Source organism: Bison bison, unplaced genomic scaffold, assembly GCF_000754665.1.
Source record: "Bison bison bison isolate TAMUID 2011002044 unplaced genomic scaffold, Bison_UMD1.0 scf7180017864249, whole genome shotgun sequence".
Taxonomy (NCBI): Eukaryota; Metazoa; Chordata; class Mammalia; order Artiodactyla; family Bovidae; genus Bison; species Bison bison.
The window spans coordinates 1,091,150-1,114,894 of record NW_011494821.1 but is presented as its reverse complement, the minus strand read 5'-3'; the positions used below and the strand labels follow the sequence as shown (position 1 = coordinate 1,114,894).

Below are 23,745 nucleotides of genomic sequence, written 5' to 3'. Positions count from 1 at the left end.
TCGGTTCTTTGTCTCGTCACAACAAAGATTTGGAGCAACGGACATTAAAGCCCTCGGCGCGTCACAGCTCTCAGGTCTTGGACAAACCGTGCTACAGCTCTTAGGCAAATCAGTGTTACAGCTCTATTTTATTTATAAGATAGCAGGAGAATCCAAGACTCGAAGAGAAGAGAGTGGAAGAGTGCGTGGGGAGGGAGAAAAAGTGAGAGAAAGAGAGAGAGCGCGCACGCATGCACGCGGAAGAGAGAGTCTGAGAGAAAGCGCTTTGGCTCCTCCTTTTATATGTTTTTTTTCCTCTACCTGGGCCTGCCCTATGCAAATTGGGCTTAGCCAGGAGTGCTGTTTGTTCTGTTTGTTCTGCCTGAAGTCTTCACTCTGGTCCTCGGACCTTCCTTGTCTTTTAGCCACCGCCATTTTGGATTCCTTTTCCCTATTCTACCTACCTAACAAAGGCAAATTGAAAGTGATTAAACAGGAGATGGCAAGAGTGAAAGTCAACATTTTAGGAATTAGCGAACTAAAATGGACTCAAATGGGTGAATTTAACTCAGATGACCATTTAGATATCACTATGGTCTGAATATTTATGTCCCTGCAAAAGTCATGCTGCAATCCTCATGATTGATGTGATGGTATTAGGAAGTGGGACCTTTGGGAGGTGCTTCAGTCACAAAATGGAAGCCTCATGAGTGAGATTAATTCCTAATAAAATAGCTCTGAGAGATTCCAAGCCCCTTCCATCAAGTAAGGACACAGCAGAAGGGTGTCAGCAGGACTTCCCTGGTGGTCCAGTGGTTAAGACTCTGAGGGTTGGATTCCCAGTGGAGGAACTAATTGCCTACATGCCACAGAGCAACTTAGCCCATGTGCCACAACTATTGAGCACACGCCACAACTAGAGAGTCCATGCACAGCAGCAAAAGATCCCACATGCCGAAACTAAGACCTGAGGCAGCCATATATTATACATAAAGTAGCAGCAATGAACCAGGAAGATGGCCCTCACCAGAAGGCAACCAGGCTGGCACCTGCAGAGCTGTGAGCAATAAATTTCTGTTATTTGTAAGCCACCCAGTCTGTGGTATTCTATAATAGCAACCTGGAAAGACTAAGACAGTTATTCCCCTTTTAGTTTTGGGTTGACTTTCTAAATTAACATTTAGGGGAAAGGAATTAAAAGTCAATTTATCCTTAAATACGGGTTTCCTAGGTGGTGCTAGTAATAAAGAATCTGCCTGCCAATGCAGGAGACACAAGAGATGCTGTTCAATCCCTGGGTCGGGAAGAGCCCCTGGAGAAGGAAATGGCAACCCACTCTAGTATTCCTCCCTGGAGAATCCCATGGATAGAGGAGCCTGGCAGGCTATAGTCCATGGGGTTGCAAAGGGTCAGATATGACTGAGCAACTAAACACACACATTCTTAAATACATATGTGCTATTAGTTCAACACGCACATTTTCAGTAGCCCCTGGTCACTATACCATCAACAACTAGAGGAAAATTACTTCTGATCTGGAGGCAAGGGGAAGGAGAATTTTTAACAGGTTCACAAACAGGGAAAGTCCCAAGAAAATGAACTTTAGAAGGTGCCTGATATCTTTAAAGTGAGTTGAAGTTTACCATGAATTCTCTGGAAATTGCTTTTCCTGTACACAAACAGCTACTTGCCAGTCTTTCTGTGGCGAATTAGCAAATCCTCTAGAGTTTTGCATTTAGGAGGGAAGGAAGAACTAATTATATCCTATTTCCCACTGGAATTCTAAGTCTTTTCATTGATTGTCATGTGTATGATGAGACTGGGAGTCCTGTAAAGAACTTGAGAGGAATAGTCAGGGAAATAGTCAGAGAATAGTCTATTCCTGGCAGGAATAGTCAGGGAAAGGAAGGGTAAAAGACAATTTTAGTTCCATCAGACTTCCTCTTCCTCTGTTTGTATTACAGGAGCAGATCACCTCCATTGGGATAGCTACTTTCTGAGGAGAATGTATGATTGTCCTAGAATGTATCATGCATTTTCTTCTTTTTCTGTAACACAAGATGATCACAAGTATCCTTTTCAACCTTCAGTTACTGCAACATCTGAGTCATCTCAGAGTCTCAGTTTCTTCATCTGTAAAATGGGGATGACATTAGTATCTAGTATATAACATCAGTTGTTTGGAGGACTAAATAATGTAAATGCTTGTGTGTTCCTCACAGGGCTTCCCTGATAGCTCAGTTGGAAAAGAAGCCTCCTGCAATGCAGGAGACCCCGGTTGGATTTCTCGGTTGGGACAATCTGCTGGAGAAGGGATGGACTACCCACTCCAGTATTCTTGGGCTTCCCTTGTGGCTCAGCTGATAAAAGAATCCGCCTGCGATGAGGGAGACTTGGGTTCGATCCCTGGGTTGGGAAGATTCCCTGGAGAAGGGAAAGGCTACCCACTCCAGCATTCTGGCCTAGAGAATTCTATGAAAAGCAGTATAGTCCATGGGATTGCAAAGAGTCAGACACAACTGAACGACTTTCACTTGTGTATTCCTCATTAATTTTACAAACTTAAACACTTCTTGAAGAGCGAGTATTATTGTGGCAGAGAAAAAGGAAACGTGTGTTTACTGGAAAGAAATAGTGTTAGCAGGAAACAAAACAGACAAGAACCCTGTGGTTGCTATGCAGTTAGGTTTCCGCGGAACCGTACACACCGTCTTTCACTGTTGTCGCTACGAATCTTTTTCCCGTTGTACCTCAAACCCTGCTCTCTCCGCCCTCGGGAAGCGAAAGCCTCGCCACGCTCTCAAGTGCATGCTGGGAGTTGGAGTCCCCTTAAAGGCCTCGGGTGGCCGGGAGGTGAGCCGCGTAGCTGGGAGCCACTAGCACGTGGCGGGAAGGGGCGGTGCGCACTAGCTGTGTGTTCCCTAGAGCCGCTGGAGCTTCCCGCCCTCGCGCCTCGCGTCGCGGCGCCTCCCGTCGCGGTGCCCCCCGTCGCGGTGCCCTCCCGACATGCCCGAGGAGGCGGGCTTCCCGCCGGCCAAGAAATTCCGGCCGAGCGCCGGGCCTCCGAGCCGCGCCAGGTCCTGCCCTCCCGGGCGCGTGCGGTGATGCTGCTGGCAGCGGGCGCCGGCGGAGGAGGTGGAGGCCGTAGGCAGCAGCCGCCCCTGGCCCAGCCCTCGGCCAGCCCGTACCCCGAGGCCGTGGAGCAGCAGCGCCGGAATCTGCCCATCTTCCAGGCGCGAGGCCAGCTGTTGGCCCAGCTCCGAAACCTGGACAGCGCCGTCCTTATCGGTGAGTGACCGTGCCGGCGGGTCCTTCTTCGCTCCCCGTTCGTTCTCTTGAGAGAACAGCTTTTCTTAGGTGCTTCTCACCGTCTTTCATCCGTTTCTGCAACAAACCTGACCGCCTGTTTCTGTTCGGGGCCAGAAGAGGGGCCTCGGAAGGGAGTCGGGCAGTCCCCCTTTCTGGAGGTGCTCACAGTCCGGGCGAGTGACCACGCGTTAGGCAAAAACTCGCCTTCTGGGCCGGAAGGATAGAGGGATGCACCGGAGACTTGGGGGAATTTAGAAAAGTGGATCTGAGCCGGTACTGAGGGGACGGCGAGGGGGTGGACCTAGAAAGGCGTTGGACACAGAGGAGAGAGCCTGCGGTATAAGAGACAAAGTGGAGACGAGACAGTCCGGTCTGAGGGAAGTAGTAGTTTCTGGTGCACTAACTGAGGCAGAGTTGAGGGCCGGGAACCGATTGCAAGGGGCTTTGATCCCCAACGTTTTGAGTAAGAGGAGCCCCTGAAGGACGGAGAGGATGAGCCTTCAAAGAGGAAAGGAGATCCAGGAGAGCTGATAGTCTAAGAAGCAGAGTTGTAAGAAGAAGAGAGTGAACAAATGCAAAAATGAAGTCCAGTGAGTAGGGACCCAAAAAATGCCCACTGGATTGGGTGGGAGTTATTGATTGGGAATGGAGGTGAGCTCTGTTTTGGCAGAGCTGTGGGATGGGAGCTGATTTGTCATTGGGCTGGAAGTGAGGATCTCATGAAGGCAGTGGGAACAGACTTCTGTTTCGAGAAGAAGCAGGGGGACCTAGCGGACCTTGCAGGTCTTCATAGGTTAAGGGGAAGAACTCAGTAGAGAGGGAGGCTGAAGATGGAAAGTGGGCACTAACAGCAGAGACGGAGGGCATGGGGAAAGGGGGCCCTTGGCAACAAGGGTTAGATCTAGCGGTGGCCTGGAATAGAAGGAAGGCCATGCAAGAGGTTAGAGGGCTGGAGGAAGGTGGTAAGAATGGAGTGACTGCAGAAGAGCTTGTAGGAGATGGAGGGAGACTGTCTTTGAGGATTTCATTTTTTCTATGAAGTAGGTGCGGGAGCTCTGCTGAGAATGGGACTTACGGGGTCTTTGGGGAGGATGGGGACAGGGGAAAGGGGCTGCAAAAACAAGGATCAGCCGTGGTGCTGGCACCCAGGTGCATTTGGCCCCATGGCAAACTAAGGTCATTGTCTGCCCAGTTGGGTTATTTTACTATAGTGATGCTCAGTTTCTTTATTATTATTTTAACTTTAGCTGCATGAGGTTTTTGGTTGGGGTGCTCTGGCTTCTCTCGTTGCAGAGCACGGACTCTAGAGCTCCAGCTTAGTAGTTGTGGCGCTTGGGCTTAGTTACTTCGAAGCATGTAGGATCCTACTTCCACGAGGGATCGAACTTGCATTCCCTGCCTTGGAAGGCAGATTCTTAACCACCAGACCACCAGGGAAGTCCCCAGTGCTCAGTTTCTTGGCGTAGGAGCAGAAGAGATGGGCAGGGAAACCTTGATCGAAGTTTGGGTTTTGCCTGATGAACTCAGTAGGAGAAGTGCAAGATAATCAAGTTCTTCGTCCATGATTCGTGTCCAGGTCAGGAAGGATGAACCATAGGGGAGAAAATGGAAGGACAATGGGTCTGTAGGACTCAGTAAGTCGGTAGGGCGGCGGGCGGGGGGCGGGGAGCAGAGTGGGCAGTGGTAGTTGTGGAAGGAGGGATGCCCAGGCTTACAGTTCTGTGTTCTGGTCAGGTGCTGGGAAGGAAACACAGGAGGGTACTAATAAGGTTGGGTGTTTACTGTATGTAGTGCTCAGGTACATGAAAGAGACAGGCTTCTGTCCTCCCAGGACTTCTGATGCTGGAGGCAAACAGAAACGTCTCAGCGCTCTCACACAGTGTAGAGTGATCAGTGATGGAGGAGAGATGAACGAGGCACTAAGGAACACAGAGGAGGCAGGTGCAGCCCTTGGGGAGAAAGTTTGAGGTCTAATTGATCTTGTGGAGTTTGTCACGCAGGCAGTGTGGGAGCAGATACTTCAAAATTGAGTGGGCAAAGGCAGAGGGTTTGAAAGGAGGCGGCAGGCTGGGTGAGGAGTCTGCTATGGCTGCAGTGTCGGAACAGATGTCTCTTCATGTCAATACATTTACATCTCATTTATCCCTTCGAAAAGTAGGACTTTTTATATAACAGCTGTATTTCACTGTATGTCTTTACTGTACTGGTTACTATTGCTAACCATTTACATTGTTTCCAAACTTAACTGTCATGAGCAAAGGTGAATAAAACACTTTTGAAGCTGATTCTTTGTGCACATCATTATTTCCTTAGAGTCAGTTCTTACAAGTGGAATTGTGGTTCAAGGGTATAAACATTTTAAAGATTTTCCTACTATAGTTTGACCTTCTGAGAAGCAATTCCAGTTAACACTCCACTAGCAGAATTCATGGGTACACATTTTCCCATGACTTTATCAACTTATTTTCTTTCTTTCTTTTCTTTAATATGTATTTATTTTATTTTGCTGCACCGGGTCTTAGTTGCAGCATAGGGATCTGTAGTGGTGGCATGCAGGATCTAGTTCCCTGACCAGGGATTGAACCCAAGCCCCCTGCACTGGGAGTGCTAGGGAAGTCCCTCGAGTATTTTTCTTATGTCTTTTCCTTCTGACTTTGATCTGTTGGGTTTTTTGTTTTGTTTTGTTTTGTTTTTTGGTGAAGTTTGTTTCTGTTAAGGTTTAAATGAGACTTGTTTTCTTTCCTAGGAGAAACAGGCTCAGGGAAGACAACACAGATCCCTCAGTACCTGTACGAAGGGGGGATTGGCCGCCAGGCCATCATTGCTGTGACCCAGCCTCGCCGAGTGGCTGCCATCTCTCTGGCTACCAGAGTCTCTGATGAGAAGAGAACAGAACTTGGGAAGCTGGTACCTAACTTCTTTTTCACTAACAGTTCTTGGTCCCCCACACCTCACTCCCGCTACCTCCCTGACTTTTTTATTTTTCTAAACAGGAGTACTTATACATCTCAAGCTTCTTTCTTTCTTTTCTTTTTTGCCACGTTTCTTTCTTGCCACAGTTGTTTCAGACTCAGTTCTTTATTAGTTCCTTAGAGATCAGAGGGTCTGTCAGTCCCATTTGCTTTGCTTTCAAAGTCTGTTGGCAAATAGAATAAATTAGTTGTTTTCCTTGAGCACTTTTAAGGCTTCAGGAACACTTGCTAGGTCTCTTGTCTGTATGTCTTTCTACAAACTTGTAAGCATTTTCCTAGCATATAGGTGGTTATTGAGAATGAGTTCCAGAAGTGTATATAAGTCAGATTTATTTGTGTTCACACATTCGACTTAAAAACATCTTGGGCATCTTCTCACTTGCTTCGTTTGAAGTAGCTGAGGGGAGGGAACTAGTGTTACATTCTTTGCAGAGTTTCTCATCGTTGCAGTTGAGGGCGTGTGTCCATTTTCCTGGGAGCAGGGCAGGGTTGGAGTGGGTCATGTTCACTGCACTAGCACCAGCGCCTGGTGCCGTGCTGGGCACACTGGGTGCAGCAAACATGGTATCTCTGCGCAGGTCGGCTACACGGTGCGCTTCGACGATGTCACCTCAGATGACACCAAGATCAAGTTCCTGACTGATGGCATGCTCTTGCGCGAGGCCATTTCGGACTGCCTGCTCCGAAAGTACAGCTGCATCATTTTGGATGAAGCCCATGAGCGGACTCTCCACACGGATGTGCTCTTCGGGGTGGTGAAAGCTGCACAGAAGAGGCGAAAGGAGCTGGGGAAGCTGCCTCTCAAAGTGGGTGCAGCCGTTCTGCTGCGGGACTCGGGGCAAAGGTGCTGGGGGTCGGGGGGAGGGCAGTGCGGCTTCCCAAGCAGGCCTCAGGGCTTGGCAGGGCACAGAAAGGCTGGCCCGAGCCTTTCTCCCGTCCTCCGCGCCCTTCTCGCCGGCAGGTGATTGTGATGTCAGCCACGATGGATGTGGACCTGTTCTCCCAGTATTTCAACGGAGCCCCCGTTCTCTACCTGGAGGGCCGGCAGCACCCGATCCAGATTTTCTACACCAAGCAGCCCCAGCACGATTACCTGCATGCCGCCCTGGTTTCCGTATTCCAGATCCACCAGGTAGGCAGCAGGGAGTGGATTCCTGGAAAGCCCAGTTTGACCTTGAACAGTCAGCCTTGAGAAGAAAAGCTGCCAGACCAAACTGCTTTGTAAGCTGTGTTCTTTAGGTGAATAAGGAATTTATTTGCCATGTCTCCGTTTTTATACTTTTTTATAGTATCTCTCTTTTCCTCTAAAAAAAAAATTAAACCCTGGCCAGCATGTTTCTTCAACTGAGCTGGAAAACCTCCATGTATTAGAGCAGTGGCCCATGCGCACAATGTGATCAGAACCCCCAGTAAGAATCACATTTTGTGTTGCAACCAAGACACCACATGTAGAACTGAGTAGAAAGGAGTCTTAGGAAACACTGCCTCCTTTTACTCCATGTGATATTCTGTCTCATTGAACAATAAAAAGTTGGTGTATTAGCCAATAAGGGGGTGCAATTTAGAGTTCTCTTTTTAAAAAAATGTGTTAGAGAAACATTTCAACAGTTTTTTCATTTTAGTAAACATTTATTTAAAAATTTGAGTGTATCACCTTATTTTTTGGTTTAACTTGTATGTAATTGACTGTTTTTACCTTCCCATTAACTTTCTGAAAATATCTAGAAGTCAGCTTTTTTAAAAAATATATTTATGTATTTAATTGGCTGCTTCAGGTCTTCGTTGTGGCACACATCGTCTGTGGTCGCAGTGCACAGACTTTCTAGTTGTGGCACACAGGCTGGTAGTTGCACTCCCAGGCTTAGTTGCCCCATAGCACGTGGAATCTTAGTTCCCCGACCAGGGATCAGACTCATGTCCCCTTCATTGAAAGGGATAGTCTTAACTATGGGACCATCAGGGAAGTCCCAGTCAGCCTTGTTTAGCTGCCAGAAGCAAACTTGAGATAAGGGTATTTTATGAATGATACCTGTGGTGCCCTCAAGTTATGTAATAGCTTTGATGAGTCCTCCTAGTGATGAGCTTTTGTTGTTTTAGATTTTATCCTGTCTATGTGTGTGTACCTCTGAACATTTGTCCTCTTAACACTGAGCTAAAAAAGTATACGCACACACACAAATACATAGATACATGTATGCAAACATAGCCATATTATATATACAGAAAGAAAAAAATGGTGTTAGTCACTCAGTCATGTCTGATTCTTTGTGACCCTGTGGACTGTAGCCTGTCAGGCTCCTCTGTCCATGGAATTCTCCAGGCAAGAATACTGGAGTGGGTTGCCATTTCCTTCTCCAAGGGATCTTCCTGAACCAGAAATCAAACCCCAGGTCTCCCACATTGCAGGCAGATTCTTTATTGTCTAAGCCATATCTGCCTTTATTACATGTACACATACATACAAATATAGGTAGTCGGACATGACTGAGCAACTTGCACACCTTCACAAATACAGATAATTATTGAACATTTTTCAGTTATTTTGCCAAACAGGCACTCTACAAATTAATGTATCTAAATAGACTTCAAAGAAGATTGGGTCATGGGTATATGTACTTAACACTTAGATGTTCTTCCCTTTTCAAGGCGAAGGACCCAGTTAACCCTGAGATACCAAGCCCTTGCCCAAGTTCTGGGTGCTTTGGGGGTTTATGAAAGTGCGTTTGATGGCCTCATTCAGTAAGGGCTCCTTTTCCAGCCTCTGGCAATTTTCATGGATCAGGGTTTCTCTAAGTTGTCTCCTTTGTCACTTTCATCTTTCAAGATGATTATGAAAGGAAGGCAGCTCCAGGCAGATTTTATTTGCCTGTGTGGTTGTGCTTTTTCATGGCATGGTTCTTGTTGCAAAAAGCAATCTGGTAATTTCCCTTCAAAATTCCCTTAGTTTTTTATTATGTCTCTTTCTTCCCCCTTAATTCATTCTTAAACATAGCTGGCTAACTTGAATAAGATGCAACTGTGCATTTGGTGAAGTTCCTCCCTCCCCTCCAAGGGCAACACCAAAGTCTAGGCTCAGTTACAGGTCCAAAGTTAAGAATAACTGGAAAACTTCATTAACGATCATTGTTCTATTCTGTGCCACCTGCGCATCTGTCAAGGCCCAGTAACCCCAGTAACCCTACTCTGCCTTCTCTGTAGGAAGCCCCCTCCTCGCATGACATCCTGGTGTTCCTCACCGGGCAGGAGGAGATCGAAGCCATGAGTAAGACCTGCCGGGACATCGCCAAGCACCTTCCAGACGGCTGCCCCTCCATGCTGGTCCTTCCACTCTACGCCTCCCTGCCCTATGCCCAGCAGCTGCGCGTCTTCCAGAGGGCCCCAAAGGTGAGTGCACCCTGTCTCCCGCCCAGCCCCATCCCTGGGTACCCAGACGGATGCACCAGTGGGACCTGCGCCCCTGTCAGCAGGCTCCAGATAAGATGTGTGGACAGGATGCCCAGGTATCTCTCTCACGAGCTGGAAAGATGCAAGCATGTAATGCAGGGCTGTAGACATGGCTCTTCCATGGTAGGAACAGGGAGACATGGGGATGAAGGAGAGACGCAAGCAGAAGCCGGAAGCTCCCTGAGTGACTCTCCCAGTGTCCACAGTAAGCAAGCACGTGTCCACCGTAAGTTTCCTGGGACCCCTGCTGTGCCAGGTGCTGCGCCAACACCAGACACACACTGTCCTTCATCCTCTCAAGAACCACAAGGCAGGTCACCATTCCAGTTCAGAAACCCTGAGGCCCCAAGGGGTGAAGTGATACATGTCCATGGGGCACAGTAGGTACCAGGCAGGGCCAGGATCCCAGGCCACGTCTACTTCCTCCTGACTCTAATGCCCATCCCACCACCCCTCATCACCTCAAAATAAGCCTTTAAGACTGAAACACACCCAGCCCCCCAACCCAGTACTGACCCGGCCATCAGTATTAATAACTGTCCAGATAGTGGAGTCATCTCTTCTTGATCATGAGTGAACTGTGACAGTTAGCAATGAGGAATATGTTTTCAAACTTCTGCATCATACGTGTGTCATGTGGCTTTTTGGTTTTCTTCCTCCTTTTAGGGTTATCGCAAAGTGATCATTTCAACCAACATCGCTGAAACCTCCATAACCATTACAGGAATAAAATATGTAGTTGACACGGGCATGGTTAAAGCAAAGAAGTATAACCCCGGTGAGAACTTGTGGCCCCTGGCGTCTCTTCTCTGTGTAGTGAGCGGCCCGTGGTCCCGCAGTTTCCCCACCTGAGCATTTCACGTCTGTGAATAACCAGGCACCCCGTCTAGCAGGCAGGGCCACAAAGACATGAGAGGCAGGGAAGAAGAGCCCACCTGTGGCAAACCTGGGGACAGAGGGTCAAGGACCTGGGCAGAGGGACTGAAACTCCATCAGAAGGTGGGCGAGAATGGTGGCTGTCAGGCCAGGGACAGCCTGATACCACATCAGAGGCTTCCTGGGGAATGATATCTGAGCAGAGCTGGTTCAATCCCCAGTCTCCCAGAAAGAAAGCAGGACCCCAGCCCCAGCTGGGCCAAGGCACTAGCTGTTACCCAACTGTGTGCAGTGCGCAGCTTGCTTGAAGTCATTTTTATTCGGGTCTGTTTTCTACCTTGCTTTATTCCACGGAGGATTTGAGGCACTGACATGATAGCTCCCGGATGTTCACTTCAAATGAACTGCTAAGCATTCAAGGATGCTGACTTTCACGTGTGTTTCTTGGGGACCATGTTTGTGAAAGGGCTTGGTTCTCCGCACTGTCTGGCATGGCGTACACCTTTATCAAGAAAATCAGTCTCGTTTACTCCTAGGTGTAGTGACATGACGCCGTCTCTTTTACAGTAGAGCAGGAGCGAGGACGTGGCACACAAGGGACTGGAGGCGTTTCGTTTTGGGGTCATGATCAGTGGGCGACCAACCATCCTGCTTTGCTGGAAACTGGGTTTTGGCACTGAAAATGCCACCTCTTGGAGGACCCCTGCATGTTAGGCCGCCCCGGGGGTTGTTTTCAACTGTGACCTAAGCCAAGGCCTCTGAAATCTACTCCCCTTGGCCACTGCCCCAAGCTCAAGGTCCTTCTGATGCTGTAGTCACAGATTTTGCACAGTGTTCATGGCGAGGCCTCTTTTCACCGCAAACCAGTCTGGTTACGTGCTTTCTGACATATTGTTGTTTAGTCACTAAGTGGTGGCCAGCTCTTTGTAATACCATGGACTGTAGCCTGCCAGGCTCCTCTGCCCGTGGAATTCTCCAGGCAAGAATACTGGAGTGGGTTGCCATTTCCTCCCCCAGAAGATCTTCCTGACCCAAGGATTGAACCCACATCTCCTACATCAGCAGGTGGATTCTTTACCACTGAGCCATGAGGGAAGCCCACTTTCCAATGTAGCCTTGAGTTTTTCTGGACTCATGTGTTGCAGAAAGAATCCTGGGTATCCCAAGGAATGCTTCTCATTGCCTCACGTTCTAGAAGGAGTTTGTTCACATGATCAGCAGAGCTCTGACTTGGCCATTCTCCCACCAGACAGTGGGCTGGAGGTGTTGGCTGTGCAGCGGGTATCAAAGACCCAGGCCTGGCAGCGCATGGGCCGGGCCGGCAGAGAGGACAGCGGCATCTGTTACCGGCTCTACACGGAGGATGAGTTTGAGAAGTTTGAGAAGATGACGGTGCCAGAGATCCAGAGGTAGCCAGTGGGGCTCCCCACCTGCCATCTGTCCCGAGGTCCCGTCCCTGCAGCCTGTATCTCCTCCAACTGACGCTCCTTAGTGGGTGGCTCTGCCTTGCTGGCCGGGGGGTCAGGCACCCTCGTGAACCACCTGTCTGTCTGTCTTGCAGGTGTAACCTGGCGAGCGTGATGCTGCAGCTCCTCGCCATGAAAATCCCAAACGTGCTCACCTTTGACTTCATGTCCAAGCCGTCTCCAGGTAAGTGGAGTCTTCAGGGAGGTGGGCACACAGGAAGGGGCCGCCAGTGGGCTCCACACAGCAGGCCTGCTGGCACTCTCCTTTTTTATTATTACATATTTGTGTGTTTTTGGCTGTGCTGGACGTTTGTTGCTGCGCAGGCTTTTCTGTAGTTGCGGCGAGGAGGGGCTGCCCTCTAGTTGCGGTGACTGGTTTTCTCATTGCGGTGGCTTCTCTTGTTGCAGAGCACAGTCTGTAGGGCACGAGGGCTCAGTAGTTGCAGCTTCTAGGTCATCAAGCACAGGCTCAGTAGTTGTGGCGCGTGGACTTAGCTGCTGCGTGGCATGTGGGATCTTCCCGAAGCAGGGATCAAACCCATGTCTCCTGCATTGGCAGGTGGGTTCTTAACCACTGAGCCACCAGGGAAGCCCTTGGTATCCTGTTGTTTAGTATAACTGGGGGGAATAACAACCTTAACTCCCAGAGAAGAGTCTCACAATTATGGAAGAGACCCGGTGCTGTTCACACCACGTTGGTGCAGTCAGGGGCTTCGTGTCGGCACCATCTTGGGTGGGTTCCGTGGTCACAGGAACCAGGGAAGGTAGTCGAGGGGGGTCCGCGGGTTACTGCAGCCCCAACAAACTTGGACTTTTGCAAAGGGACTGAACAGATTGTGTTTCTTTGCTTTCAACTGGAATTTGATGGGTCTCTGCCCTTCACTGGGAATTTCTCCATGGAGGAAGAAAAAATAGTCGGGATTCTTTGTCATAGTAGCTTAGCCCTCGGCATCCCTTCAACACATACATTTCCTTTTTTTTTAAAGTGAGAAGTGCAATTGGTTAAAAAAAAGTAAACAGTGGATAGGTAGACATGGACCTCCACAGTCTTCAAGCTCTTAGTTTCCCTCCCCCACGCCACCACTGTGGCCGCTTCCTGGTGTCTCCTAGAGGAAATCTATGCGGCTAAGTACATACAGTCTCCTTTTCAAAACATAAATAGCAACACTCTTTCAGTCCATTCTATACTTTTTTTTCTATCAATTACTAAATTCCTACATATAAAGGAGGAACAGGGACTTCCCTGGTGGTCCAGTGGTTAAGACTCTGAGCTTCCAATGCCGGGGTCACAGGTTTAATCCCTGGTCAGGGAACTAAGATCCTGCATGCCGTGCAACACCCCACCACCACCACCAAATAAAAGGAGGAACATACGTGTCAGGTAGAAGTAGCGAAGCCACACCTGTGTGCCCATTACTGGGGCCACAGGCCCTGGGGCCACCTGTTCTCACCCCCAACCCCTCACCTCCTTCCCACTCCTCCTTCAAGGTCAGCCACCACCCAGGTTTGATCTGTGAGTCCCTTGCTTTTCTTGAATATCTATTGCATGCACAAGCATGGTTTTGGTTGGCGTGTTTATGTCTTGATTTTCTGGTGACCTTCCCTTTCATATGTCATGTTTTGTAAGGTTTACTTTTGATGTATTTTCATCACTTAAATACTATTCCATTCTATGAATAAGCCAAGATGCATTTATCCTTCTCCTGGTAGACATTGGCACGTTGCTTTTTTCACTTAATACATTTTATAGATCATTTTTTCTCTGTACATGTATATTTATTGCATCCTTAGATATGCATCTTTATGTTGAGTGGTAATACATTTACGTAGTCCAAATTAAAAAGGAATTAAAGAGTAAATAGTGTCCTTCCCTCCAGGGGCTCCCGAGGCCCCTGGTGTTTCCATTGTTGTGTGTGTCCATCTGGAGACACAGGTCCCTGTACGAGGTTCAGGTAAATGAGTGTGCAATTCACAAGTGTAAGTTTGCTGGGCTTCAAGATTTGCATACATATCGCCAAATTGCAGACCACTATTTAAAAAGAGAATTGAGGGTTTCCCTGGTGGCTCAGTGGTAAAGAAACTGCCTGCCAATGCAGGAGACACAGGTTGGATCCCTGGTCCAGGAAGATCCCACATGCCACAGAGCGGTTAAGCCCGTGCACCACAGCTATTGAGCCTGTGCTCCATTGTTCTCCGCAATGAGAAGCCCACACAGTAGAGAAAAGCCTGCTCACTGCAACGAGAGAAAAGCCCCATGCAGCAACAAAGACCCAACACAGCCAAAAATAAGCAAAATTATTTTTGGAAAATTAAAAAAATGAAAAGAGATGAGCTGAAGACAGTGATGTCATGAATAGTTTTGAAAAGTACCTCATGGGGACAGTGTGGTTGTGGTCATTACTGTGGTTTGACTTAGGCTCGTCAGAAATGCACTGATGTGATGAAGCAGCTGCAGCTCCATCCTGTTTTGAGTGTTCAACTCCTTTTCATGTCTGTCTAGATCACATCCAGGCGGCCATCGCCCAGCTGGAGCTGCTCGGTGCCCTTGAACACAGGGATGGCCAGCTCACCCTAACTCCAATGGGAAGAAAGATGGCGGCTTTCCCACTAGAACCCAAATTTGCCAAAGTAAGTGCCACCGTCTTCTCAGTCCCCTCCCTGTACCTTACAGGTCAGCCATCCCACAGGGGACGCCTCAGCCCAGTGCTTCCATCTTCACCTTTTCTCTTAAACAGTTATCAGCGCCTGCTTTGTGTCGAACCTCGACTTAGGTTCTGTGTGATTCAGGCTCATGTTAAGTCGTGTGTGTGTGTGCTCGGTCATGACATTCTCTGCCACCCCCTGGACTGAAGCCCACAGGCTTCTCTGTCCATGGAATTTTCCAGGCAAGAATACTGGAGTGGGTTGCCATTTCCTCCACCAATGAAGTCATGAGCCCTACCTATATGGGATCAGACAAGAAAGGCAGCTGTCCCTTCTACAGAAAGTAAAATAATATACAAATGAATATATAAAAGAGCATAAGTTATATTGTCGTGGTTTTAGAAACACCTGCCCCTTCACACCTTACAAGGGAAGCTGCAGAAGCAATGAATGGAAATTCAGAAGCCAGGAAAAAACTGGACTCACACAGTGTTTCGTTGTGGTTTGCAGACCATCCTCCTGTCCCCCAAATTCCACTGCACAGAGGAGATACTGACCATTGTCGCCCTGCTGTCTGTGGACAGCATTCTCTACAACCCTCCATCCCGGCGGGATGAAGTGCAGAGCGTGCGGAAGAAGTTTGTGTCCAGCGAGGGCGATCACCTCACCCTGCTCAATGTCTACCGGACCTTCAAGAACACCGGCGGGAACAAGGTAGGCCCTGTCCTCTTCCTCTTCTCACACAGGGCCTCCCTTTGGTCCTGTGTTTCAGGACACCTTCCCTTTTTGGCTGCGCCTTCTGAAGAGCCTCACAGAACGCTGGACGTCATTCCAGAGACGTGTGCACCAGAGATGCTACTAGGGAAGACACGACTTCAGCCTTTCTCTCTGCTTGTGTTTCCCTCCTACTTAACGTGGGCAGGTGAAGTGGTAATACCTGGTGACCCAGTTTCTTGGCTACCAGATGGTTTGTTTCCCCACCTGCCCCTAACTTTCTTCATAGCAGCTTTTGCTTGTGTGACATTTCCATTCCCGGGACCAAGATGGAAAACAGCAATACCTTCCTTCGTTTATCAGTACAATTTTAAAAGTAAATAAATAAAATATTTGGAGGAGTTCCCTTTTTGCCTAGTGGTTAGGATTCCAGGCCTTCACTTGCGTGGCCTGGGTTCAATCCTTAGTCAGGGAACTAAGATCCCGCCTGTCGAGTGGCTGCCCTTCCCAAAAGAATCAATAATCGTGCCATAGCACGCATGCTTTAACTTTGTGTTTTAATGCAGTCAGTTCTTAAAAAAAAAAAGCCACCACCCAGGTTTAGTAGTTGTAAACATTTTGCTCTGTTTGCCTCAATTTATTTGTTTATTTTCTCTTCGCCACTCTGTGTGACATGTGGAACTTCCCTGACCAGGGATGGAACCCATGCCTCCTGCAGTGGAAGGGCAGAGACTTGGCCACGGGACCACCAGGGAAGGCCACGTCAGTTTATTTTTAAGGAAATAAATGCTGTGGACACAGCAAGAGCCCCGAGCTGCTCCTCGTGTAGTCCTCCCTGCCTCCTGTAACCACTGTCCTGAAGTGGGTCTGGACCTCCCTGGGCAACATCGTGCTTTCACTTCCTGTCCACGGGCATCGTATGCTACACATGCTTCCTCACACTACCCTTTTGCCGCTTATTTCTGCCTGTGGCCCTGTCGTGCACATCCCGTCCAGGTCTCCTGTGCACAAAGGGGAGTGTTTCTCGGGAGCCGACACCCAGGAGTGGACCTGCTGGCCTAGGAGCAGCTGCATCCAGCTTCCCCAGAGTGTCAACACCTCTTTACCCTCCCCAGAGTCGTGCAGAAGAGTTCCCATTTCCACCCACCTCTCCAACTTTGCTGAAATGACTTTCATGTTTTCCAGGTTGATGGATATGAAGTAGTTGTTGTTCAGTTGCTGAGTCATGTCCGACTCTGTGACCCCATGGACTGCAGCATTGCAGGCTTCCCTGTCCTTCACCATCTCCCAGAGTTTGCTCAAACTCATGTCCATCGAGTTGGTGATACCATCCAACCACCTCATCCTCTATTGCCCCCTTCTCCTCCTGCCTTCAGTCTTCCCCAGCATCAGGGTCTTTTCCAGTGAGTCAGCTCTTCGCATCAGGTGGCCTAAGTATTGGAGGTTCAGCTCCAGCATCAGTGCTTCCAGTGAACTTTCAGGGTTGATTTCCTGTAGATTGACTGGTTTGGTCTTCTTGCAGTCCAGGGGACTGTCGCGAGTCTTCTCCAGCACTGCAGTTTGAAAACATCAAATAGTATCTCCGTTATGTGAAACTGTACTGACTCGATTCCTCAAGAGACCAAGAGCCTTTGCTTAAGTTCATTGTCATTTGTAGTTAATCTCCTGTGAGTTGTCTGTCCATGTCCTTTGTGGCTGTACTGGATTCTTGGTCATTTTCTGACTGATCTGTAGGTGGTGGTGTTTTTTTTTTTAATATATTCTGAAGGTCATCATTCTTTTTCCATTATGGTTTTCAATATGGTTCATGCTTTTTGATATAAAGATATTTTCTTGTATTTACTTTTGGCAACTGCAGTTTTCCCTTTGAATTCAAACTATGTTCTAGAAATTATGCTGGGACTTCTCTGGTGGTCCAGCAGTTAATTCGTGGTAGAGAACTAAGACCCCAAATGCTGCATGTTATGACTAAATTTTTTTTAATTAAAAAAAATTATAATAAAAGTTGTGCTTTATTTTTATCTCTGTATAAGCGAGAGGACTGTGACATCTCTTTTTTTCTCCCCGTTCAGGAATGGTGCAAAGAGAACTTTGTTAACAGCAAGAATATGATGCTAGTAGCTGAAGTCAGAGCACAGCTGAGGGACATCTGCATAAAGGTATTTTTCTTCCTGCTGGTCTTTGGGGGGCTAGGCTGTCACCTTTTTCTAGGTGAAAATTCTCAAATTGCTTATCACTAGTGATTGCAGAAAAACCTCTCACTGTAGGAAAATTTTTAAATAAGAAAGTAAAAATTACCCACAACTCCACCTCTCACCAGTTTGGTCCATTTCCTGGTGGCTCTGCTTTTAAATATATTTTTACATGGATAGTTATTAATACATTGTATATATGATTTATATCCAGCTTTTATAAACTTTAATAGTGTTTTCCAGTGTTACTAGAATTCTTCTTAAGTTTTTTTTTTAGTGGAAATACCTGTCATTTTTTTTCAGTTTATAAAAGCAGTGCATACTTGTTACAAGTTGATAGAGTGCAGAAAATAGTGATATATATACAGCAGAAACCTACACAACATTGTAAAGAAATTATACTCCAATAATAAAATTAAAATAAGAAAATAGTGATATATTGTGTAGAAAGTATAAAAGTTTCTCTAATCTTGCGCCTCCAAAGAGAAGCAATAGTCCAGTGTAGATCCTTCTAGAATTTTTTTCTATGTATGTATGTTTTTGTTTATTCGTCCGTGTATTACGCATATATGTGGATATATAAATTTTCTTTTTTAAACAAGTTTGATGTATGTATTGTTTTGAAACTTGTTTTTTTCCACTTAGAGTGCGCCTTGAATTTCACTTTGTATCTGGGCTGTCTCTCAGTGCCTGTATCTGTCTATCGTTCTTTGTATTGACTTGGTAGCATTTCGCTCCGGTCTTCACTACAGTTATTTAACCAAGTCCCTAGTGGTGGTCATATGGATTGTGCTAGAGTGATCATCCTCCTGCATAAATGTCTGTGCTCTGGTGCACAGAGAATGAACTTCTGGATGGGGAATTTAGGTTTTGATAGACATTGCCAAGCCATCCACCAAAAAGTCTCCTCTCAGCTTATATTCCCTCCTAGAGGACATGTTTCTGTATTCAGTGACTATGAGGCACTGTTCTACCGCAGAGGTGGGGTGGTTTGTGTCACAGTCTCCTGCGTTGAGCACTGAGTGTCCTCGTTTTGCTGCCATGAACAACTCTGTGGTGACCAGGCGTCTCTGTGTGTGAGGCGTCTTCTGAGACAGCCCCCAGTGCGGGCCATCCACATGCCCCTAGGAGACAGTTGTCACCCTTACCCAGGCCCGTGTCCAATGCCAGCAGCCTATTGTTAGCACTGAAGTAACTTCTTTCCAGGCTTCCCAGGTGGCTCAGTGCTCAAGAATCTACCTGCCGAAACAGGAGACGCGGATTCAATCCCTGGTTAGGGAAGATGCCCTGGGGAAGGAAATGGCAACCCACTCTAGTGTTCTTGCCTGGAGAATCCCGTGGACAGAGGAGCCTGGTGGGCTACAGTCTAGAGGGTCACAAAGAGTCGAGCATGACCGAGCGACTGAGCGCACAAGTCTTTTCACAGTGGCCTGTTGTGTTCTGTGTTGCATACATTTTTCCACCCTTGTACTTGAATGGCTTTCCTGCTAGACCATCCCTGGGCTTTGTGAGTTTTCTCGTCTTTTACTGAAGGTGGAAGTGGTGCTCCTCTGCCCGCGCTCACCTCGGGCCTCTGAGGCAGCTTCCCAGAGGTCCGCGTCCACCCCGGATGCGAGCCTCCTCTGGGGCCTCGCACCAGGCTGCGCGGTAGGCAGTGTGGCTCCATGCACCATGGGTGGCTGCGCAGTGCTCATGTCTGGGTCTTTTCCATGTCTCGCTTCCTCCCAAACCAGATGTCCATGCCAATCGTGTCCTCCCGGGGGGACACGGAGAGCATCCGCCGATGCCTGGCACACAGCCTGTTCACGAGCACCGCTGAGCTGCAGCCAGACGGGTCCTACGCCACCACGGACACCCACCAGCCGGTGGCCATCCATCCCTCGTCCGTGCTCTTCCACTGCAAGCCGGCCTGCGTCGTGTACACGGAGCTGCTCTTCACCAGCAAGTGCTACATGCGTGACCTGTGCGTCGTGGACGCCGAGTGGCTGTACGAGGCCGCCCCCGACTTCTTCAGGAAGAAGCTGAGGACTGCCAGGAACTGAGCCGCCCTGGTGCCAGGAGCCGGGCTGCAGCCGGCCTCGCTGCGACCTCTAAACGTTGGCACCTACAGAGGCCACGGTGGTTATGGGTGGGTCATGCCTGGCCTCCAGGAGCTTGAGAGCCTCTTTGTCTAAACTTCTCAGACTGAACCGCACAGACATGTAGAGGCCTGGGAGACTTCAAAATGATGCTTTGGGTTCTTGGTGGGCAACTTTGGGTGACTTCCTTTACTTTTGAGCCTCAGTTTCCTGATCTGCCAAGTGGGAGTGATGATACTTAAAGGGTCGGAATCATGAGGCTCAGAGCAAGTGAAAAGAAAGTACCCAGAGCTGTGCGTGCCCATGATAAGCCGCGGTAGACTGAGTGCCGAGGTGCTTGGTTGGTGTTACTGCTTATGTACGTGCCATGGATCGGGCACAGCAAAACCCCCAAGTCCTGGAGACTGCGGGGGATGGTCTGGAAAGGGGAGGTCACAGAGGTCACAAGAGGTCACAGAGCTCCTGACCTTGGATCTGTTTGAACATCTATCTGCATGAAGTTTTGTAACAGAAAAGATTAACTTCTGTTTCAACAGGGAGGTGCTGAGCACCTAACCTCACTCCCCAGGGCAGGGAGCTTTCACAGCAGAGAGGCTAAGCACCTGTCCCCACCCTGCTTTCAGGGAAGTTCCTGAGTGAAGTATTTGTATCTTCTGAAGTGGGAAGGCTGATCTTATGTGTTGTCCTTCAGTCATGTCCAATTCTTTGTGACCCCGTGGACTGCAGCACGGCAGGCTTCCCTGTCCTTCACCATCTCCTGGAGCTTGCTCAAACTCACATCCATCGAGTAGGTGATGCCATCCAACCGTCTCACCCTTTGTCATCCCTGTCTCCTCCCGCCTTCAGTCTTTCCCAGCATCAGGGTCTTTTCTAGTGAGTCAGCTCTTCACATCAGCTGGCCAAAGTCTTGGAGCTTCAGCTTCAGCCTCAGTCCTTCCAGTTAACATTCAGGGTTCATTTCAGATTGTAGTGTGATGGCCTCCAGCATGGCCTTCTCTCTCTGTCTCTGGGCCATAAACCCATGAGCTAAGGAGTGACTGAGCTGAATTTAAGGCATTTCCCTTTTGGCCAGGCCTCTGGGGGTAAGTGGAAGTGAAGCCAGGCAGCCTTGACTCATCTCATCCCCTCATCTCGTGTTTATGTTCTTTTATCTTATTTCCTATGATGTTTTCCCTTCTTAGGGACCAGGGGACATCCTGGCTTTGCTGCTGGCACCTCTCTCACACTCATTTTCCACATTTGTCTGAAGGGATAAAGGGTCTCCACAGACTTCCTGTTCTCATATTTTGAGAAGGGAAAAGACACCAAAAGTCATTCTTAACTATTTAATTTGAAAATCGTTGTTGTTTAATAGCTAAGTCGTGTCTGACTCTTTGCAACTCCATGGGCTGTGGCCCTCCAGGCTCCTCTGTCCATAGGATTTCCCAGGCGAAAATATTGGAGTGGGTTGCCATTTCCTCCTCCAGGGGATCTTCCCAACCCAGGAATCAAACCTGAGACTTTCCTTAGAGAATGTTTTGGCCTGGAAAATGCCAAAATTAGCACTTCTATTGTGCTTAATTGGTCTAAACACTATATACAGTATTCTGGTCATTACATACAGTGAATCATACAGCTTTTAAGCAGAGGCCTAAATGGCCTGAGAGATCCTTCAGTGATAATGGATGGTGTCTTCGTTTCGGTTCAGTGAGACCCTGGCGGACAGGAACACCCCTCCCAGGCCTCATGAGTCCACGGTGGTGTGTGTCAAGTTTGCCTCAGCACCAGCTGTGCATCTGAGCAGTCAGACTTTTAGCCAGTGTTCCCAGCTATCTGGGCACGTGTGAATTCTTCTTGTTAAAAACAGTTATGTTAAGGCCAAAGAAGATTCGACAGATCCTAAATACCCTGTTTTGCTAAATTCTTAGATTTTTCTTGTTCTTACCAGGGCTGACTTTATGAAAAGTTATTCAGAAAAAAACTTAACTGTATTTTTCTCACTTATTTAAGAGTCCTAGGAGGTGTAGCCTGACTTGGTAAAAGAAATTACTGTATTTTTAATGAAACATCACACTGGTAAAAAATATTGGGAGTGGGGTGATATGTTTCTCATAATGTTGCAAATTATGGTGGCTCAGACAGTAAAGAATCTTCCTGCCATGTGGGAGACCTGGGTTCAACCCCTAGGTTGAGAAGATCCCCTGGAGGAGGGCATGGCAACCCACTCCAGTATTCTGGCCTAGAGAATCCCCATGAACAGAGGAGCCTGGCAGGCTACAATGCATGGACTCATAAAGAATCGGACACAACTAATCAACTAAGCACAACTTTCTCTAGGGCAAGTAAAATTTAGCTTTTAATCATTTTTGTGCACCTCAGAGTTCTGAACTGTTTCAGGAAATGTTGTATTTTTTCTGACCAGGAGTATTGGGTAAATAGCTTCTAAATAAATGTAAATAGCTTCTGTGTTTCTCTACAAAGATATATTTATCATTGTAACATTCTGGTAGAGTTTTGATACAGTAGTTTTTTTATCAGGCTTTTTAAAAAGTTAACTTTTCAAGTAGCTGCTCAGGGACTAAATCAGATTGGAAAAGCCTATCCCTGCTCCATATTACTACAAAGAGATACATGGTTGTTTATACCTAGCTGCAGGGCACAGATAAGTACACTTTAAACTTTCTAAGAAAGTTAAATGTTTCAGTGATGTTACAATCTCATCTTGAGCTACTCTTTTCAATCCCTAAAATCTCTGATGGTGTGCTGCCTTTTTTTTTTTCCAACCTGTGAAATCCATATCTGGGTGAATCACTAGTTCCCTTGAGCACCTTTGTGTATTAATAAATAGATGCACTCCAAGCAGATTGCATGCCTCAGATGTTTGTCTTCTGCTTCTAATAATCATGGAGGGCAGCACAGATCCCATTTACAAAGGGAAGAACTGCCCAACACCCAGTTCTTGGTAGAAACCCTTCCTTAATGTTGCATCTCTGCTAGGAATAAAGAGATGCCAGAAAGGAGGCAAGTTTGTGCTCTGTGGAAAGAACTGATTATATACTGTGATGCATAAATCCATTTAATTCAGCTCTCAAGAAAACCTGTGGCCAGGTGGCCAGGCATTTAGATACCATTCCTTGTGACTATAAAGAGACACTGCACCTGTGGGGAAGCAAGAGTTTTATTATATTTTATTTGATCAGAATATTATAACTTGCAGGAAAGAGCTCAGTTCAGATTTCTGTTGTGTTCTGAGACTCGTTTCTTATTCAAACAGGCATAGGTCTGTAGAAGCATCAGCATTTGCACGACTCAAACCCATTAAAAGTGAATCTAGTACATATTGTGTTTGGCTTCTTTCTTGGGTCTCCTTTCCCTTATTCACAGAATGCTGTTTAGAATATATTAATATTAGTCATATCTTTGCCACTGATTTGGAAAGATTTATTTTCTTGGTACCTTATAGTATCTTATGGTTCCTGGTAAAGTAGGAACATTGGTTCTTAACCAAAATCTAATGTAAGCTGTGGCTTCTTGCCCCCGAAAAATAATGTTCCATCAGAACCTGGGTGTAAGGTTGGAGGGCTGCAAAAATTAACCAGGCATCTTGCCTTCAGGAGCTCCAGGTCTGATGGGGGTAAGGGGCAGCTGCCAGGTAAACGAGCAATGCCAGGAGGTTTCTGCTGAGAAAAGAAGTACAGAGACCTGGTCACAGAGGCATGAGTTCTGGTTTTTCAGGGAAGAGAGGAGGAAGAGCCAGGAAGGCCTTTCATGGGACATGACCTCAGAGGCTGGCTTTGGGAGTCGAAGGCAGCAAGAGTGCATTCCACGAAGTCACAGAAAGCCTGGTCATGCTTGAGAAAAGTAGATGGAAATTTGGAGAGTAAGCAGGCACTGGAGAGAAGCCAATTAAACAGCAGTCCTGGGACACCAGACTCAGAGTCACTCAGCTAAAGAAGTTTCAGTTCAGTTGCTCAGTCATGTCTGACTCTGCGACCCCATGGACTGCAGCACTGCAGGCTTCCCTGTCCATCACCAACTCCTGGAGCTTACTCAAACTCATGTCCATCAAGTCAGTGATGCCATCCAACCATCT

General features: G+C 47.6%; 1 protein-coding gene across 1 annotated transcript; it reads left to right on the top strand.

The window, feature by feature from the left end:
- The first annotated feature begins 2,835 nt into the window (after window positions 1-2,835).
- Window positions 2,836-22,990, top strand: DHX33 (DEAH (Asp-Glu-Ala-His) box polypeptide 33). The gene is made up of 12 exons (XM_010847422.1): window positions 2,836-3,267; window positions 6,035-6,195; window positions 6,839-7,066; window positions 7,222-7,392; window positions 9,459-9,644; window positions 10,371-10,482; window positions 11,830-11,989; window positions 12,142-12,230; window positions 14,547-14,674; window positions 15,200-15,403; window positions 17,476-17,562; window positions 19,329-22,990. Exons 1-12 carry the CDS (start codon window positions 3,084-3,086, stop codon window positions 19,635-19,637), a joined length of 2,019 nt encoding a protein of 672 aa, XP_010845724.1. The 5' UTR covers window positions 2,836-3,083; the 3' UTR covers window positions 19,638-22,990.
- The last annotated feature ends 755 nt before the right edge of the window (window positions 22,991-23,745 follow it).